General features: G+C 44.9%; 1 protein-coding gene across 1 annotated transcript in view; it reads left to right on the top strand.

Annotated features, from left to right (window-relative positions):
- LOC306713373 (supervillin-like) overlaps positions 1–20,624 on the top strand; it is a 37,537-nt gene that overhangs the window by 3,960 nt on the left and 12,953 nt on the right. Inside the window, exons 2-8 of the mRNA XM_079183043.1 lie at positions 7,831–8,335; positions 11,911–11,945; positions 14,919–14,974; positions 16,616–16,713; positions 18,087–18,186; positions 19,387–20,036; positions 20,287–20,416. Coding sequence (XP_079039169.1) covers positions 7,965–8,335; positions 11,911–11,945; positions 14,919–14,974; positions 16,616–16,713; positions 18,087–18,186; positions 19,387–20,036; positions 20,287–20,416 — 1,440 coding nt within the window. The 5' untranslated portion in view covers positions 7,831–7,964. The remainder of the gene's footprint in view (positions 1–7,830; positions 8,336–11,910; positions 11,946–14,918; positions 14,975–16,615; positions 16,714–18,086; positions 18,187–19,386; positions 20,037–20,286; positions 20,417–20,624) is intronic.

Raw genomic sequence — 20,624 nt, 5'->3', positions numbered from 1 at the left:
TCCAGTATTCAAATACAGTATACCCACTGTAATCTACAACAGCAGTGTAATACTGTAAACATTATTATAGTACTGTGCTGTAACGGAAAGCCATTATACTGTTATTTTAGTGCCCCTACTGCAATCTACAACAGTGTAATACTGTAAACATTATTACAGTACTGTGCTGTATAGAAAAGCCATTATACTGTTATTTTAGTGTTCCTACTGTAATCTACAACAGTGTAATACTGTAAACATTATTACAGTACTGTGCTGTATAGAAAAGCCATTATACTGTTATTTTAGTGTTCCTACTGTAATCTACAACAGCCACCTTTTCACTTAAAAGGCTTTAGTTGGCATTACATGGTTTACACCACTACTGTTTAATACTCCATCTCCCAGCCATAGAGACCCATCCCCCCCCCTGCAAGGACCCCTTTAACCCCTCCACCCCCTGCTCAGTGGCATTCCAGCTGGCCAGATGGTGTCTGCTCTGCACAGTGGACACCAGAGACCAGAGAGAGAGAGAGAGAGAAACCCCACCAGCAGGATTCACCGGATGAGACATTCCACCCCACTACCCCCCTCACCCTGCCTCACCCCGCCCATAATGTCGCCCTCTCCGTTCAGTCTTGTCTGTAGGCCACAGGCAGGCCACTCCGGGGATGAGGTCCGTGTTGATAAGTTGTTGACAAGCGGGAAAATCGCATTAGATGGTTTCTATGGAGAGACGGCTCTGTAGTTTCACTGTAGAGAGTGACAGAAGAAATCCCTCATTTCTGTGTTCAGGCCAGAACTCAAAGCACCATCACAACATTTATGTAAATACGTTATCATGAGTGGAATGATTGTTGCCGTGCATTTTTATTCAGGAACTAGTAAAAGAAATGCACAGAGAGTACACAGTGAAGAGGAAACATGCATTGAACAGTTCTACTCAAAGTAACTGGCCTCCAATAGTTGAAAGGGCTTTGATTGAGTGCACTGACTATTGTCTCGGTCAGTTTGCACATTTTTCACACCTCCAGTGAAAAATTGGCAAATGTAATGCCCTTGGAGTGTTGCTTGAGTGAGGCAATCCTTTCTGTATGTGAGAGTGCAACAAAGGGTAGCAAGCGGTGTGGGGGTAGGTGCTTTAACTTTAGCTACTACAGTACATCTGTCCCAATAAAAAAAAGAAAACTGTGTGGGTGTTAGTGTCTGGCCCACATTAACTCCAACGTAGCACACAGTGTTGTGTATGCGTGCATCCATGATCCCCTAGCAAGATAAAGCCCCATAAAGCCCACCCTTCCCTTCCCTTCCCTCTCCACACTCCAGCTTCCATGATTGCAGCCTTGTTGTGTGTGTGTGTGTGTGTGTGCGTGTGTGTGTGTATTTCTGTCGGCTTGTTATTGCGATCCTCCGGTTGCGTGTCAGTGTGCACTGCGGTGTGTGTGTGTGTGTGTGTGTTTCTGTGCGAGTTTGCTTGTTTGCCTTCCCATACGTCACATTTTAATGGCTCCTTTGAATGTGGTCAACAGAAAGCCGGAAGGCTTGGACAAAGAGCTAGCCTGTAAAAAAAAAAAGCTAAATAGAGGGAAACACAGATGCTCCTCTCTGTTGAATGTCATTGCTTTATTGAGTTTGAATGATGTGCGCTGCCGTTGTCCCCCTTTTGACAAAGATCTCGAGGAGGGGAAAGCAGCACACTTTCTTTGCCCGGTGACAATGGTAGCTCCGCCTCAAGCAGGTCAGTACAGTTTTTACAGTGTCGGTTACTTAGGCAAAGCAGAGCGCAGGCATGAGTACCCAGGGGGTTGTTTTGTCAACTGCCTCTCGGGTGACTGGCTACAGTCAGCAGGACTTCTGGTAAAAGGGATTTGAGGGAGTTTGTGTCTGTGCGAGACAGAGAGGGGAGGGAGGGGAGGGAGAGGGAGGGATGGATTAGTCTCAGGCCCAGGCATTTGCCCCATCCTCCTCCTCCTCCTCCTCCTCCTCCTCCTCCTCAGCAGCAGATCTTGTCCTTCCTCCACTCCCGTACCACCAGACTGGGGCCCCTTGGCACCCCGGAGACACTTGCCCCACAAAGCGATCACATCCACCCCCACTAAAGGCCATTCTCTCCTCAATCCTTTCCATCTTCTTTCCTCCTCTGATCTCTGCAGTTCTCTTCATTCTCTTTGTTGTACACACCCTTCTCTTTCCTTCCTTTTGTTTTTGTCCTCCAGCCTTCTCCACCCTGCATCCTTTATCAAAGTGCTTCCAAAAGTTTTTTTCTGGGGACCCGATTTTTAGAAATGAGAAATTATCGCGACACAATTATCTCTGTATCCCAAGAACAGCGAATTAGTGCGTACATTTTTTAAAAATTCTTGACCATTTTTACTGCCATTTCTGCATCACCTTAATCTTGAACAGGTAAACCAGACATTTTGAACAGACATATAAATCACAACTTTGTATTTTGCATGTGTTATTGAAAACATACACATAAATAATTGATACAATTAGACAAAATAAGCGCATTTAGGCGGAGCTCACATGCTCTTGAGAAACAAAGAGAAAGTACGCTAGCCTTTCATATTAGATGAAATGCTACAATTATCAGAACAATACGAACATTCAGGCTCCCTCATGTGGCCCAAAGGTGTACTGCAGATATAAAGCTACACTAAAAACAATGGAAGACATTCTGCTAGTTTATTTGGTGACCCTAATAAAATATCCTGCGACCCACATGTGGGTCCCATCACTAAATCCCCCTTTTTTCCCCCTTTTCCTATTTCCTTACAGCTCACAGTCATGGGAGAGTTGAGTCATGTGAATGAGGGGCTTTAGCCGTGTTAAACAAACACCCCCTCCCCCGTCAGAATCACCCTTTTTGAAGCTCTCTATTAGTGGAGGCCAGTTTCAACCGGATGAAGAGCCTCTACGATTGAAATTAAAACTTCACTCCGCCAGTGGTTTTCAGTCAAAGTACTTAAACCGCCTTGTGCTGAATGATTGCTTTTTAATGAGAAACACACTGGCCACTCGGTATGTGGTCAATTGTTGTTTGAGGGTAGCTTGAGAAACGCGTGACACACCCTAGATCCGCGCCTCTCCCCAGCCGGTTTCTGGTGCATTTGTTTGGTTGGATGGATCGGCTATAGAAGCCGAGGCGTAATTTACAAGATGGAGTTATTGGATTGGGGGCTGAGGACCCGTACTCGGGCCTATCTGCTGTCAATGATTGGTCACATGACCTGGTTGCAGTCAAACACACCCATGCATACAAACATGCAACATACCGTGTAGTGTACAGATCATAGGGCACATGCTTTTTTTTGTGCTTCCTGGCAATATTTTGAATGTTAGTAAACAGTAGACTGGTTTGTTACTTTTCTGGATGCATATTGAACAGAATAAAGGAAAGATTTTTCCTGCAACCCTGAATAACATTTTCACAGTGGCCAACATTGGCACTAAGATTTGGAATAGTTAGTGAAGCAAATTACGTGAGCAAACATCAAAGCAAGGAAAACAATACTTTTGAGAGTCACTCCTATTTCCTCGGCCATTGAAGATACTTCCATCTTTTGTTTTGCTCCTTTTATGAGCCCTGACCTTGGCTGAAAACTCCCCAGAGCTGCACCGGTTGACAGACGTTTCTTAAAAATGCACCTGGTTTTCTCAGTGGAGCAACGTTTCTACTCTCCACCCTCTTCCCTTTCGAATGGCCATGTTTTTATTTGGAGCCGCCCGTGTCTTTAACTGCCTCCTCTCTTTTTTTTTTTTGTACGCTGATGTTTGCAGTAACTTTATGTGGATTCCTGAAGGTCTACGGCGGCAACGTGTCTTTACACAAAGCGTTGCTGCTGAACAGATACCTTGTGTGGTGTGAGCGCAACTCTACAGAGGCGTACATTTTAAACATAGCTGTCGAGCTGCAAGCAGTTCCAGGTGTAAATCTCTGTGGGGATTACTCAAGAGTTTCAAGGTAAGATAATAGAAACATTGGGTAATTCAGTAGAGCTAAACTGACACACTATTGAAATATTTGGCCAAAGAGGTGACCAGGTCGTCTCTTTGTCTATTCAAGCTTGAAGAGGAAGCCCGTGAGTTTTTTTATACAGTCAAAATCCCCTACTTTCAATGCAAATACACTGTTTATGCGCAGGGTGTAGCCTGCATTCCTGCTCTGTCCTCTTGTGTGGACATGTGAATTGTGAAAAGATACACAGGCCGGCGAGCTACAGGTCAGCGTTCGCCTCTGAGGCGAGCGTTCTGTCTGACTCTTGGAATAAATCAGCGAGCACATGTGTGGCAGGTATTCTGTTCCCATAACGAGAACTGCCTTCTCATCGCTTCACCCATGTAGATAATGACAACAGTGGGCTGTGAGTAACGATGACATAATGACATCTGATGTTTTTAGCTGACTCGCCTTTTGAGATGTTCTTACAAATTAAAACACCAGACAGTTAACACACCACAGATGATGTTAAACCACAGTGAGCAATTCCCAACCAGGATTGCAGAGAGGTCTAAACCCTGAACTAAAAGTATACATTTAAAACAGATAGATAAAACAAATGCAAACTTAACCAAATCGACCTAAACATTGAATGTTCAAGTGTATGAATACACTCTTGTTTGTATCATTAATACTGTTAAATAACCTTCAAACCGTCATGGCTTTTGCAACTTCTGCCTTTGGGTTCTATTGCATTCGTCAGTAGAACAGGCCTATTATGTAATCTAAAATAACCGCTTATAATCACTTCAGGTCTTTGCAGAGCAGTACATATTTAAAAAAACGGGGCCCTCATGGAGCACTTCGACTTATTAGAAATGGTGACATTAAATCTGATACTGTTTTGAAAGCGAATGGGATGTCTGGCTGTTGAACCCATTCAAAGTTTTCTCACTGCCCTCACCCATCCCGTCCCTCAACAAGAGCTTTGGGACATTTGCCAGGTTCACGAGTAACATTTCCTGATCAATCGAGTGTTCATGAAGAAGGATATGGGTCAGGAAGTGACACGTTTGGCCTTTTGTTGCGACAGATCTTCCTCTCGCCGTCAGGAACAACTCCCAACGGGCAACAAAAGGTCAGAGAACAACTTCTGTGGTTGGAAACGGAGGACTCTTGTTTGTTTACATGCCCTAGAGGAGCAGAAATCATATTGCCCGCATGATTTAGCAGGCAGGACTGGTATAACTGCATACTGAGCAAGACAGACGCACTGTCGGCGGAGAAACAAAGCATTGTGGTAAGTGTGACACTGAGTGCAGTAAGTGTTTTTCCCCCTCCACCTTCATTACCACTCACTGAATCAATACAAGCACATTAAGAGCGCACTCAGAGCCGTCCCGCTGTGTTCTGGTCCTCCTGCACGTCTCTGCTTGCTCCACTTGTCTGTTCTGAGGAAATACCCATAAATAGGGAAAGACACCTTGGGGTGTTCTGGCAGTGTAGAAACGCCTACCAAAACAAATTCCCGAGTGAGTTCACATTTTACTGATAGGGATGATAATTGTTCGTGTATGACGGAACAACTGTGCTTTCAGTCCCCCGTTGTTGCTTAAAATAACACCAGCAGCTTCCAAACAAAGCAGCCTCGATGTTCTGGGTCTCCACGGACCGAGCTTTAGCGCGCTGTTTAGCACTCCTTTTATAGGTAGTGACCTAGGTGAGTTATGTAAGCGCGTGCACAGCGCTGAAATCAACATCCTAACTCAGGGGTCGTTTCTGCCTTCATAAGGCAATTCACCGGCTTCGGAGTGACATTCAGTTTAAACCCCCCAAAAACAAGTCAAGTTAAACGTATCTGCATTAGGTTTTGAAGAGGAAAACGGCTGCTGCTTCAATTTGAGATCATATTTGATGCTTTTACCATTTATGTTTCACGGAATACACAAGCAAAGCAAACCTTATCGTGAAAGGCTACGCTTTTTAACCCCCGAGAGCAGAAATGTAAAACAACCCCGGTGACATCATTTTGTTATTGGGCTGCGGAGCTCTTGAAGGCTTGAGGCTGGCTAGAAGGGGATTTATCGCTACCAATTGATTATGCCTGCGTATTTGTTAGGCCGTTGGGTTTTTATATCATACACTGACTTCCTTTTTTAAAAGCTTGAGCATCTGATCCTGGTTTCATTCCTAAAATATGTTCTAGTGTGTGTTCTGGCTAAGTTGGATTGGCTATGGGTACTTGTGTCACTGCACTACCTGGAATAGTACGTGCTTGGCGCTGATTTGTTAATTTAACAAACAGATGGTGAATTTAGTTCTGCGTGGCGCCGAGCGTACATTTCCCAGAGTGAAGGTGTCTCGGACATCTCCGGTGCTCAAAACAAGGAACGGACGACGTGTAATCGTCCTGCAGAGTTACACTTTATGGTTTCGACTAAATTTAAATCTACACAAGGGAGGCACTGTTTAGCCAAGCACTGTTATGTTAGGTGGAGGCGGGATAGTAGAGGTCAAGGTGAAGACATGCACACGCACACACACACATCCCCCGACATATACACTTATTTCCTGTGTAATATTTCACAGCCATATTTTTTAAGGGGACCTTAATTAAAGAGTCCTGGTTAGGTTTATGGCCCGGCAGGTGGTCGGGGCCGAAGTCAGAAGGGGTGCACTTGACATTGGTTCAAATTTGTCATCGTTACAGAGAAGGCAGCTCATTTATTCCACCTTATGACCGGAATCACTTTTCTATTCCCTCTTGCCTCGAAACCCATTCTTCACCTTCCCTATTTCGTCTCTCACTGCTAACATTGTCCAGACACAGCACTTTTCATTTATATATTTCTCCCCCTACCCCTGTTCCTGGCCATAAATGTGAGAACCAATGTTCTGAATGCCCTGTAATTTGAGGGATGCCAGGGGCTACCTCAAACCTCTGCCCCTCTCTAATATAAATATACCTCGTTTTTTATCATTTCTCTTCTCCTTGGCCGTCCTCGGACAGAAGCCCCGAAGCATCGTAAGTGAGAGAAATGTCTGTGGAAAAGCCCGTGTGTTTGGTTTGGTGCGATCAGAGGCGACGCACACATATTTTATTATCGCCGTTGACAGCTGGCGATGCATTTATGCGAGTGCAGTTTTCAAAACCTCTGCGTCCGAGCCATATGTGTGGTTTTTTCTGCTCTGCGTTCATACTTAATGGAACTAAATGAGCTCAACTCAACTTCCTAAATTATATTTGAAAAGTTATTTAAAAGTTCACTTTGTTTATTGGGCTGGATGTGGACAGGGAAGCTGAAGCCTGTGGCCTGTCCCAGCATGCATTTGGTTGGGAATAGACTGGTATACTCATCTCTCAGTGGGCTAAAAAACACAGCTGCAATTTGAAGTTCGTCCTGCTTTTGTTTGTAGTGAATACAGAACCATCATGAGGTGGGACAATGCCGAAGAGGTGATTGGCGCTGGCACAAAGCCTCTGCTAAGTGAGGAATAAAATGGGATGAAGATGTTATTTGATGTGTGTTCTTCATTTTTTCTCCTCCCTCCTCTTTCCAACTGGCTCCAAGTGAGTCGATGGAACAGAGGTTATATGAGAGTCTCGCCGCGGTGGTCGGCTGTCTTTGAGCAGAGCTGGCTGACATCATTCTCACAGTGGGGTGGTGTGTGTGTGTGTGTGTGTGTGTGTGTGTGTGTGTGTGTGTGTGTGTGTGGGGGGGTGTTAGCTGGGGCAGGGCTTGGCTTGCAGCTCTACAGCTGAGCCAGTTTCCTATGAAAGCCGGAGAAGTGTAAGCATTGCTTGGCACACAGCTTTACACCGGGTTTAGAGTGCCCGTCATCTGAAATTGTACTCTAGGATCATGATGCTTTAATGATGTCTTCCTCTCTGCCTCTCTTGTTTGCAGCACTGGGATGATTTAAATGGAGTGAGACACCGCCGTCAAGGGAGATCTACAAGAAGGCCGATCCACATATCTGGTTCAGGACAAACTGAAGTAGCACCTTGGAAAACGTCCCCCCCTGCGTTGGAACTTCAAAGATGGACGGCATAGGCACCTTGCAGAGTTCGGCCCCAGAGACCAAGGCGGAGCGAATTGCCAGGTACAAGGCAGAAAGGAGGAGGGAGCTCGCCGAGCGCTATGGCAACACGGACGAAGTCGCCTCCAAATACGTCCGCAGGGACAGGAAAATTGGCGACGCATCCGAAGCGGTGTCTTCAGAAACCAAGGAGAAGGAAAAATACGAGGATAATGGATCGGAGCAAACGTATACCAGGAGGGGCTTCAGGAACAAAGCAGCAGCACCTGTGGAGGAGCAGACCGACGACGAGCCCACGCACTTCAAAACGGACACAATTTCATCCTCTAAATCCGAAGCTGTCTCCTCCATGAAGGAGTCCTCTCAATCGAGGTGAGTTAATACACGTTGTCACAAGATAATAGCACACTTCTGTTGTTTGTGCAACACCAGCCACAGAGTTGTTCTCAAAGGGACATAAACTTGGCCGTGAGACATGAAACACAAAGCGGTCCAGGCAGAGAGACTCAGAAGGCCAGTAGAAGTAGAACCCCAGGCTATAGATTGCAAAATAGCATTATTTTCAGTGTAGCTAGTAAAGACGACTACTAGATTACTGTCAAAAAAAGCGCCGGCCGGCTCCTGATGAGAGAAAGCGGAGGCAACAAGTCTGCACATTCGGAGAACACTTTGTATCTTCCGTGTGATGTAAACATGGCCGCTAACATTTCCAAAATTGGCCATGTGTGCAAAGTGGAGGAATGCTACATTTGTTTTGCTGTGATGACAATGCAAGCTGCTTGTGTTTGGTTCACAAACAAACCCGGTTATTGTCAGGCTGACCTGAAAGACGTTTTTTGGAGTTTTTCTCACTGGTTGCCAGGAATGTTCTTCGAAGATTTTTTGCGCATAGATGGAGCAAAAACATGTTTGAGCTGTAATCAAGCCGGGGACTGTGCTGCGCACAGACCAGACATGTCTGTTCTTGAAAGACAGCCTTGGGGATTGACGATAAAGAGAGAAGAAGTGAGATGGACAGAGTGCTGAGATAATGTCACAGATTGGGGCTTGCAGGGAGGGGGGGGGGGTTATTAGGATCTTCCAAGTTTTCATGCCCTGTGCTTAATGAAGCAATGGCCTCGCAGCGGCATGTTTCAGCAAATCTCAGCTATCAAGTACTTGATCGTCTCCTGATGGCAAAGCTTTTTATGTGCATGGTTTTTTTTTTTAATGACCCTGCTTATGTCAAACATGCGTTTAAGTGCAAAATTGAGTGTTGAAATGTATTCAGTATAAAATATTTCCGAGCATCGGTTTGGTCTAATTGTGGATATGGAGGATTTTTTTGCACATCATGCAGTGTGAAAGGAATTGTTTTTGGCTTAGCACAGCGGAAAAAATACTTGGCAAAATACAGTTGCACACAAAGTTATGGACCACGGTTTTAATTACAGAGAGAGAGAGTTGACGCGTTGACATGTTTGTCTCTCGTGCCTGTCACCTTAGCTACTAATCTTGTCAGCTTTATGACGTTGACTGCGTGGTGACATCCAGCTGTGCTGTCTCGCGTGCAGGCGTCCTTATGCGCCACATGCAGCAGAGTTGAACAGAGAAGGCTCTATAGAAGCTGTTATTATTAGCCAATAACTTGTCGTCCCCAGAATTGTATATTAAACAATATATTCAAGGTTCCTGGTTGACTTTCAAGTGCTTTATGACTGGAGCTTCACAGATATTCACCACGACGTGTTGGCGTGTGTCTGTTACAGGAATAGCACAAAGGAAACTGGAACTCAGCTGTTCCAGCGATAATGAAAACTGTCTGTCAGCTGTCACAGACAAGAATCCTCTCCTCGTGCGGTTACAGTTGAAGGGTGACATTCCAAAACATTTACAATGATCTGTGACTGAAAAATCCCCCGCAGCAATTTAAGAAAATACAAACGTTGTCCTGTCAAAGTACCTAACTTGTTACTTGTACATGAATCTCATCTTTTTGGCCGACCTTGATCTCATTTTCAGGGACAACACAGTGACATCAGGTTCCTTGATTTGGTTATTGTTAGCAACTAAAAAAAAACATACATGCACCGTGTGCACAGTGAGCTTGTTGGATAGGGAACATTTGAACTGTTCATGAAACAGTTTTTACATCATACAAAAATGCAGTTGATTGCGTATGTTGTATTATTTTTGGGTTTGATGCTCTGCGTGTCATCAAGCATGTGTAGTAAACGCCAGTAAATTGGACTAGTGGCACTTTGGGGTTCGCCAAACACCTCGGATTATACACAGGACTGAATGGGATTTGGACTAATTACTGTTTACGCGGCTGAACCATTACACTGTTTCAGCTTCCCAACATTTAAGTGCACAAATTAGAGACGTTAAAAAGGAAATCTTTTAACTATGCCAGATTCATGATTATATCCCTTCTATACTCTTACTTCATCCTCTTCTCTTCCTGTTTCACTTAATGTTTTATGTGGATGACATTTTTACTGTGTCTGATGAATGACTCCCCTGCCTTGATTTGAATGTGTTTGAACTTTTCGCTCTTCAACCTCCCCCGTCATTCTGTGTTTTTCACCGTTGCTCCTCTCGTCTCCTCTCTGCACTGCACTATACTCTTCTACTGCGGTTAGTTTTTATGGCAGCATAGGACCGACGCGTGCAGCTCCTCCCCCTCAGCCGGCACTCAAAAGCATGGGTGGGGTTGATTCGGCGTCACCGAGCCCTGTGGTTGCAGAGGAGGGTGATTCACATCAGGTCAGATGATGCGGCGGAAAACGCCGGTCCTCCCACTCGTTTCAGTGAGGGTAGTGCGGCGCGGGATGCAGACAAAAAAAAAAAACGCAGCACAAAAGTTTCAACTGAATAGACTTTTTTGTGAAAATGCAGCCAGACGTCACACTGCGTCGGCCAATCACGTAACCAGCTAGTCCGTGAGAGATTGGCCTACAGTCAGCCTCACAGCTTTCACTGAGGTCTGCTGTAATATTTGATGTCCTGTAGTATTTTTTAAAAAAAAAACTGTTTTATTTATCCTCCATGATCCATAGCTCACTTGCTCACAATGCCGCGTGTTTAATGGAGTACAGGAAAGGTTCACACAGAAATGGATCTGACTATATTTAGCCGATAAAGAGCCTTTAAAATAACGCCGCAAATGAGTCACTGGTCCTAATTAGGGTTTGGCCGGTGTACATTTAAAACCAGTTTGACATCAAGTTCCTGACTGGAACACAATGAGACTGAGCCCATGAATGAGAATGTAGCGACTGCAGTATTCGCCAGAACGTGCAATAATGACAAATGACGGTTCAGCCAGTTTGCATAAAATGGAATAAGTTTAAAACCAGAACGGACCGGTAAAATCTGAAATCGACCAAACTCTAGTCCTTAACCCCGAATCAGCACATTAGCTTGGGGGGCCAGCTCCCCTTCTTCAGTGACCTCTGACCCCTCCCAAATGTCCACCAGAAGTCTCCATTGTGTTAAAAGCAGTCCTCTCCCCTCCTCCTGATACATCATCACTGCCCCCACCCCACAGGCAGCTGCTGTCCCCATCCATATTTAACGCCCATTACTTCGAGATGAGTGGCCATCTTTGCAGGCGACACAGTTATATCATCGGCAACATGGGACTGGAATGGTTGTAAGATGCGTATCATACGCAGCACAGTAAGGGGCTGTCTGCAGCTCTGTTGCTAGTTTTGTTTATATTACACCTTTTTAGGTGGCTCGAGAGTACATTTTGGGATTATTGTTGTGTAGGTAAGACTCAATATTCTTATTTTTCTGTCTAGTTTTCAAACCTCAATTTTACCAGACACGTCATTTCTGTCGTCACATCAGTGTGTTAGAGGCTGACCTCATTTCTCTCTCTCTCTCTCTCTCTCTCTCTCTCTCTCTCTCTCTCTCTCTCTCTCTCTCTCTCTCTCTCTCTCTCTCTCTCTCTCCCCTAGTCTGCTGGAAACCGATGATACAGAGGAGCCAAAGGGTAAGACGAACTCCTCACTCTCACTGCACTCAGATCCTCTTTCGTTCCACGGACCGCTTTCTCCCTGAACTCATTCAAGGTCTCTCTCTATTACTCAGCGTTAGAGGAATACTGAGCTCACTGCTGATGTCAGATCACCTACCTGGTTTTATCGATGCCGGCTGTTTAATACTCCGCCACTGAGGAGGAGTGAAGGGAAACCGATCTACTGAGGTCTCTGGCTCTGTTTAGTGCACTTTATAATATAAAGAGAACGTTTTTTGCCCCAAGCGATGTTTTTCTTTTTCCAAAAATAAGGGAGATAATGTTCGGCACGTGTCTGCCGAGTTTGGTTCAAAGACCGTGACTTAGTGGGTGTGCGCTTACACTCTTTCTGTGTGTACATTTTGGATCAAATGCAACTGCACTAAAGAAGATAAAATGGTTAAGTTTAGACTTGGCCCACTGGCTGCTTTTCTCACTCTCATTCAGCCACCTGAGCCCACATCCGAAGTCTTGTCAGTCAGTCTGTCCGTCGCCCGTCTTTCTGCCAGTGGCCTCCTGCCTTTTCACATAATTGGTCTGTGTGGTGTTCCTCCGCTCGCGGCTGTGCGTGCGAACGCTCGACTGCACAAGAGACGGAAAGAAAGTGACAGAGAGAGGTGATAGGAAGGTCCCAGGTGTCCGTTTCTCAGGACGTGTGAAGCAGTGTTGTGTAAACAATGTAAACTCGACCGACTAAGTTAATCAGGAAGTGTGGCCGACCAAGTCTAAGTGATCCTCACATTTCATTCAAATTCAAAACATATTATTTAATCATGCAGAGGGACAAGAACGCGTGAAACCAAGGTGAAGCCCATCTGCCGTCCAGTCTCTTGTATTTGCTAGTTTTTCAATCCAATCATTGATTCAAATGTTGCATTTTAACAGAGGCTTTCTCCACCTACATGTGCACGGTAGGCATTAATAGTAGATGGCAGAGCTAAATCATGATTAGTGTATTTCACTAAAGTGCTGACTCACCTACTGGCTTAGGTGGAGCCTTTTTTCATTGTAGCAGCACAGGTTCTACCCTCTTCTCAGTAAACCGGGTCTGATCTATGATGAGAGAATATCAAATATTAAACACAACACGAGGACAGAAATGAACAATGTCAGTCAATGGTTTTCTATTGTTTTATTTTGGAAACACAGAATGTCCTCAAGTAGAAGATAATGACTTGACTTATTTGGAAACTGAGGATCTCTTTTGCTTTGAATAGCTCTCAACATGGCCGGTGTGTTTCTCTGGTTGGAAGACGGGATTAGAAGTTGTACTAGAAAGAACCAAAGATGCAGAAAGAGGAACAAAGACCAGTCAGTGTTCATCTGTAATCGAGATATATGTGTGTGTGTGTGTGTGTGTGTGTGTGTGTGTGTGTGTGTGTGTGTGTGTGTGTGTGTGTGTGTGTGTGTGTGTGTGTGTGTGTGTGTGTGTGTGTGTGTGTGTGTGAAAGCAAGAGAGTGTGAGAGCCTCGGTGGAGCATTCGCACGGCTGGTGAGCTTCCGGTCCGAGCTGGCGGAGGCTTCAGATCTCTGAGCCGGAACGTCTCTTTTTGTGACACCAAGGGTCTCCCCGATGAGTCAGCGCTCCTTCAGCCAGCAATACAAACATATATGTAGAAGCCCTCAGTTAGATGTGTGTTATCGCAGTACAGAGTGCATTCAGAATGAGTTCAGCCTCACTATGACTTAAATACTCTCCATTAGATTTTCCCTGCCTGGGGGGGAGGGGGGAGTTAATTCTGCTGTAAAACATTATGCAGATTTGATGAACTCCTCAGACTCTATTACGAGGTCAAAAGCCCATCAAATAAGCTCTCAGCAGCTCCGACTGAGCAGTCTAATGAGATGGATGAAAACACTTATGGAAAAGTCAGTGAACTTAAATGGAGTCTTTCTTTCCCCTCCGTCTCTCTCTTGGATGTTGGATGGATGCTGATGTGAAAAAGATTGGACCGGATTCAAAACTCAGAGAGTACGGTCTGCGGGGAATCGCCGGTCTGCGATGTGTCATCATCTGCACTAAATCACGTTCAAATCTGGACCGCAGAAGGAGCTTGGGAACATAAATCTAGAGTATTAGCTCTTTTTTTTTCTACTTGAAATGGGGAGTTTGCCAGGCACACTTTTTTCAGATTTGTTTGTTCATTTGTTTTCTTTGGAGGTGGAACGATTTTAGCGAACAATGTCTCATTGTCAAAGCAATGAAAAAACAGATTTAGGGTGGGAGAATGGATTTGAGTGTGCTGACTTAAGAAATTTGTGTTGTTTTGGAATATCATTAAATTTAATGGTTTCCTTTTGTGCGGATTAGAAGAGTATATTCTCAGGGCTGCTTTTGATTAGACCACTCACATAAAAAAATAATTTATCTCTTGCAATTTATGCACCACATGGTAATGGCTTTTCCTTTATCTAAAAAAAAAACATTTTTTGTACTACCTCTTGACTGACTGAATGTCTGAATGCAGTCATCGAGAGGCGAGGGAAATATCATTAGTGCGTTCCTTTTTTTTTCTGATCCAGAGACACCTTAGGAGCACCGGTAAGGCCTTTTCTCAAGCTGTTATCCCCGAGTGAGGAAAACTTTCACTTGACCTGGAAAGACTCTGATGTGTGCATGTGTGACGTTTTGTGGATGCGTTTGTAATGCACAGGCCCGCATTGAATTACCTGTTAGATCTCGGCTCGGCCTTTGCGTGCAACTGTACCCCGTATTAACAAAAAAAAAGCCAGCGTGCCTCCTCCTCACCGCCTCCCAGACCATCAACAACGCATTACGTTGTGGGTACCAAACACACACACACTGTGTGTCCGCCTTAAACGCTCATTCTAAGGCGACACCCTGACCGACCATGTGATACCACACTTGGCAGGAAGCCATTCAAAATGTCCTCTCACTGTTGTATTCATTGTCAACCACACGTGTGTGTGTGTGTGCGTTCTTTCTAGATGACGAGAAGCCTATGGACTCAGCCACGAGGACTTCCACGATGTCTCTTTTTAAGGTACGCCATTTTAAGCTTGTCTTCGGATTCCCTTCATCCAAATGTCTCGTGTTGCTGATTGATTTTGCGTGTGTAATAAACTTATGAGTGATATTTTTCTACAGTCTAAGTTTTAAATCTGTTCAGTGTTCCTCGCTGATTTACTCCCAGCCCTTTCCACCGCAGCTGGTGTTCGCTTCAACACCCCCCCCCCCCCCCGGATCTTTCCTCCATTAATAACAAATTGAGCCATTCCATACAGCACAGAGCTGCCCCGCACCTGGATGCACATTTAGCCAAAGTCATAACTTCACGCACATAGTTTGTGGACGTCTTAAAGCGACGGTTGGAGGAAGAAGTCTAGAGATCTAACAAAAGCTTGATAATGCCCCCAATCCTATGGGAGATATGCACGTGTGCTTAAAAAGGACTGTCTTTCCCAGGCTGCTTAAGTTTCTGAAGTGGTTAGGTTTCCTGATATTTGATGTAAATAGCTGTTCTGACTTGGCCTTCTCAGGCCAGCAGCAGTGCCAAGGTTGGCCAAGTGAACCCAGATGGCAGAAAAAACCTGCTGAGAAAACAAGTTCCCACAAAGAGACTATCTCACAATCACACTACTTTCTTTTTTCCCCTGGTCTCCCCGTCCTTTGTTTTGAACCAGATCTTTGTTATTTCTACGCGTCTCACTTGAAAGCCATCAGCGGGTGACAGATAGCCCCCTTCGCTGTCTTCACTTTTCCCTTATCGCTCAACTCTCCGCCACAATCCCTGCTGAGAGCCGGTGAGTCAGTGTCTCCAGCAGCAGAGACGGAGCAGGAGTGAGGTTACAGTACGTCTGCTCTCCAGCACGGATGGAGGCAATAAAATGTGTGCATGTTGACTTCTGGAGAAAGATACAGCTCATTTATGTCTTAAATCTCCCCCAGGATATAAAAAACATGAAGGCAATTCATTTCTGCTGGGGTGGAAAATAAGTTCCTTCTTTATAATCAGAGAGCATCAGTCCGTTTGAAAGAGGCCTCTAATATTATGAGCTTTGCTGTGTCACTTTGTGAGAAAGGAGCACTAGATTTCCGTTGCTTGGCTGACAGCTGGAGATCCACTTATCTTCAGGTCGCACCAGGGGCCTCTCAGTTAAGTGTTTACTGACACACGTCTCACACAGCTGGATAGTTTGCACTGTACATGTTTGAAAAAGTGCAATATGCAACTTGCACAAGTGTGACGTTGGAACCCTCCAGCCCACATGCGCTGAGAATGGACTCCTGAGTGAAGTAGGACACGTTTAAACTTTTCAAAGGAACCCTTTTAAAGATGGTGAAAAAAAAAAAAAGTAAGAACAAACCACGATGGCTCCCTTGAGGGGACTTTAATGTAGGAAATGAAGTACTCGTCTCTCTCTGTTTCAGTTTTTACTTTATGTGCTCTGTTTGGGTGGTTTTGCGTCACAATCACTCACACACTACAGCACTGGCATGAGCAACTCAACCCAGCATTTGAAGGGTTAACTGCTTTACTTAGGTGTATGGGTGGAGCCTCGTTCATTCATTCACTCCCCTTATCAAGGTTTGTTTTTTTACGGCTAGTGCAGGACACAAGCAGAATTTCTCGGAAACACAATCCCAACCTTTAGGCCACGGCCGTCCTTCTTTCTGCCTGTAGGACCAGGAGGGGTCGGAGGATGGAAGCAGTGGACGACGCGCCGCCGACGGGCTCAAGTGTCAGCGAATGAGCGGCGACGAAGAGGAATCCTCCACCAGGTAGGATTTGAGCTTTGAATGGGCTCTTCTTTTTTTCACACGCTTTGAGTGACAGATGCAGTGGTCTGCGGCACGATACGTATGCCACAACACGGAGCAGATAGAACAAACAGATTCAAAATCAACTTGCACTCTCACACACACAGACAGAGCGGAGCACAGAGGTAATTACAGACCAACTGAAAGGCTGTCAAATGATGTGAACAGCTGGAGAGATAAACCAGATAAACCTGCAGAGCTTTCCTTTAATAGCACACCTCTCTCTCTCACACACACACACACACACACACACACACACATAAACACACCACGGGGCAGTGAGGTAGCCATGGTGATGTAAACCAAACCAGGCTGAAGTTAATAGCTGCAGCAGTGAGAGCAAAACTGTACTTAGCACTGTAACCACTGGAGACTGGACTGAGCAGGAGAGTGTGTGTATCTGTATTATCATCTATGAGAAAGGCCCCCCATGTTTGCAAATGTGTGTGTGTATGTGTGTGTGCACATGTGTGTGTGTGGGGGGGGGATTTAAGTACCATAAGTTCATTCATGTCCCTTTTTGTCCACATGGAGTTTGAACTGACCCATAAACTGCTTTCAGTTTCCTCCCAAGTCAGAAGTGATATCGGTACATTTGACTATTTGCAACAGAATCTTTTCGATGTAGAGATGTAGACGACCTTTTCAGCAAAGCTCCATTGCCCCGCATGCAACAAACCAAACATTTCCATATAGATAGTTAAGTCTACGACAAAAAAAGAAAATGATTGCATCACAAAGACGTTGCTCAGGAGATGGCAAGCAGGCTCAAAGCAAAAGTGAATGTGTCCGAGCATCGCCGCCTTTCAAGCGTCAAAAAACACTCGCAAGATGAGACGATTATGAGCTCAGTGGTGTCTGAAGTTCAGTGTCTTTTCCATTATGCTGGCATTATGCTGGCCCCGTCCCTACAATAATTACAAAGTGACAGATCAGTGGTGTTTCTTGATTTTGGCAAAAACAAAATCTTCTGCAGTTATGTAGAAGCTTCACTCAGATAGGTTTCTGAGCATTCAGTTCCGGGTGGTTATCTGCTCTTGTATTTTTAGTACATTTAGTGTACCACCTCATAAATACAAATGGTACTCTATTATGTCCCTAACCACTCGTGATGTATTCATAACAGAAACGAGATCTTGTGGTGGCACAGCAGACTAATGAGTGTTTCATACGTGTGTGGTTTGAATTCACCTTGCAGCCAGCTCTTTCCTGCAAATTCCATTATGTAATGGCTGAATCGTTTTTACATCACATTTATTGAGAAAAATATTGTTTTTTCTCTCTTTCTGTCCGCTTCCATCATCGTCATCTTTTTTTTTCCGCTCATATTTCAGCCTTCCCAAAACTGAGAGCGAGTTAATGGATGAGAAAGACGTCACAGATGAACCTTCATGGAAGGAGTCGCATGAAAATGCTTCCACCGTCGAGGAAAGGGTCAGTATTTTTGTTTCCATTTTATACATTTTTTTTTTTTTTAAATGGCACATGGTTTCCATAACTCAACAGGCTGAAATATAAAAGTCATCCCTCTGGATTGTATTTTGGAAAGATCATATTTTTGAACACTGCATGCGAGCCAATTCCAAAACGCTTACTCACCTTAACGTTGGCTCCCTTACCTCTGGGTCTGGATTAGATTACATTATTTTTTTTAATTTATTTTTTTAAAGTTGACTTATAGATTGTATTTCATCTCGCTGGTATACAGTTGCAACGCAAACAGACACACTCTCACACACACTTTAACTTTTTCTCCCATCCTAGAGCTTCTCAGAAGGTAATGAAAGTCTGCGTACGTACTTTATACCACACACTAATGACGCCATGCATTACACACTCCAGTGTTTTTAATTTAAGAAGACCACCTGGTTGCGTTGCACTTTCACACCCAGCTGGCTCACGAAGGGCTTCTTCCGTCATCTCCTCCTAAATCAGCACTCCCTCATAACCTTTGACCTGTTGTCAGTAGGACGTCTGCTGTTGCTCCAGCTGCTTCTGAGCAGTCTACTACACGCACAAAAGGGTGTGTTTGGACGTGTGATTTCATGTTCATGTTTATATGCGTCTTTATTGCAAACTGTTACTTTTTAAAAAGGCTTAACGGTACTTAATGCTTTTTAAACGCATGGTCACATCCTTAAAACTGTTCGTATGTTACGGTAGCTCAGACTACGAAAAGCTTGTGTCTCAAAATTACAACTTGACTCAGCATGTGTTTCGTTTTAACGTTTTTTTCTTTTCTTAGAAAAGCAACAAACGAATGAGTGACATCCCAAACAAGTCTTGCAAAGCCTTCACTTTATCCCTTTTTCTAATCACAGTGATTTCATTTTTCTCAAGCTCTTAAGCCTTCTTCTTTTCTTCTTACTTACGTCCAGGAGTATGTGTTTGTGTGTGTCAAAAAAAGACAGAAAAAAAGAAAAGAAAAGGTCGGTTTTGCTGTTTGTGTGGAAACTGCAAAGGAGCTGACATTGGAAAAAGTTGGTCTGGTCAGAGCGAGTTACGCACCATAATCAAGGACCATAGAATACACTGACAGTAGTCTCCCAACTTTAATCCGTTTTTCCAGCTCTTATAAATATTATGGCTGGTAGTAATAAAAGCTTTCTCTCTCTTTCTCCCTCTCTACATCAGCCTTCCAGTCTCCTCTCCGACAGGGCTCTCCCCCTCAGCCAGAACCGAGACGCCTCCCCCCCCCCCTCTCCTCCCTGCCAGCTCGCCTCGCTGCAGCGCCAAGACTCCGGGTCTCGGGGCATCAGGGGAATCCTAAAGAAAAGCCGCTCCACCAGCATGGAGTCGGACCACAGCGAGGGCTCGGCGCCGGATTGCGCTCCCGCCCGACAAACCGGTGTCACCCTCAGCCACCCTGAGAGCGAGGAGGAGATGGAGGAGATGGAGGAGATGGAGGAGATGGAGGAAGAGGAGGTGGAGGAAGAGGAGGTGGAGGAGGAAGAGGAGGAAGAAGAGGAGGAGGAGATCGAGGAGGAGGAGGAGGAGGAAGAGGAAGAGGTCAATGGGGAAAATGACAGAGAGGATGAGTCATTAACTGATAATACCACAGACGGCGGGTGCGTCAGCATCGACAGGCGACAGAGAGAGGGAAGCAGCAGCGGCAGTGGAGGGAGCTTTGAGGAGATGCGGAGCTTTGAGGAGATGCGGAGCTTTGAGGAGATGCGGAGTCCCTCGTCTGACGAGAGCGTGGAGAAGACGTCCACGGTGTCGGAGGACGTGGAGGAACTGGAGAGCAGTTTGGATGGAAGCCAGGGCTCCTCGCTCAAACAGAGGTCATTGGATGTACACAAACGCAGCAGGCACTGTGATGAATTATGAGGCCGAAATGTGCATATTTGTTTCGATGCAAAGAAAAGAGAATTTACAAAATATTAAATGGACAAGAACCCAACTTTAAATGTATTTAATACCCAGACTAAAGGCTCCATTTAGGTCTTTCTGACATGCATTGCAAAAGTAGGTTCGACAGTTTATCTTAATTGGGAAAGAACCAATGTCTTTTGTGTCTTTTGCCTTTTCCAGACTGGCAGAGTTCACCAGTGAAGGTGAGAAGAAGGATAGACCGAAGAAGCCCAAAACATCCGAGATCCACACATCACTGGCCGATCGCTTCGGCAAACTCCAACATGCTGAAAATGCCTGGATGAAAAAGGTAGATTTTTGCTCATTGAGCAGACTCTTTCCTTTTTGTTGTGGGGTTTAGTAGTTGGTTAGTTAGTATGAATAACAGGTTTACGAGACTGGAGTTGGAGTGCATTGTTTTTACTGCCACAGGTTGAAGCTTGCCCTCAGCTTTGTGTGCAGGGAAAGAAGGATTTGGCTGCGGACACATTTCTTCCTCTGCAGAATCAGCTTATTTC

The sequence above is a fragment of the Pholis gunnellus genome (assembly GCF_910591455.1).
Source record: "Pholis gunnellus genome assembly, chromosome: 21".
Lineage (NCBI taxonomy): Eukaryota > Metazoa > Chordata > Actinopteri > Perciformes > Pholidae > Pholis > Pholis gunnellus.
Note: the sequence above shows the minus strand (reverse complement) of the source record. Positions and strands in the feature narration are given on the sequence as shown.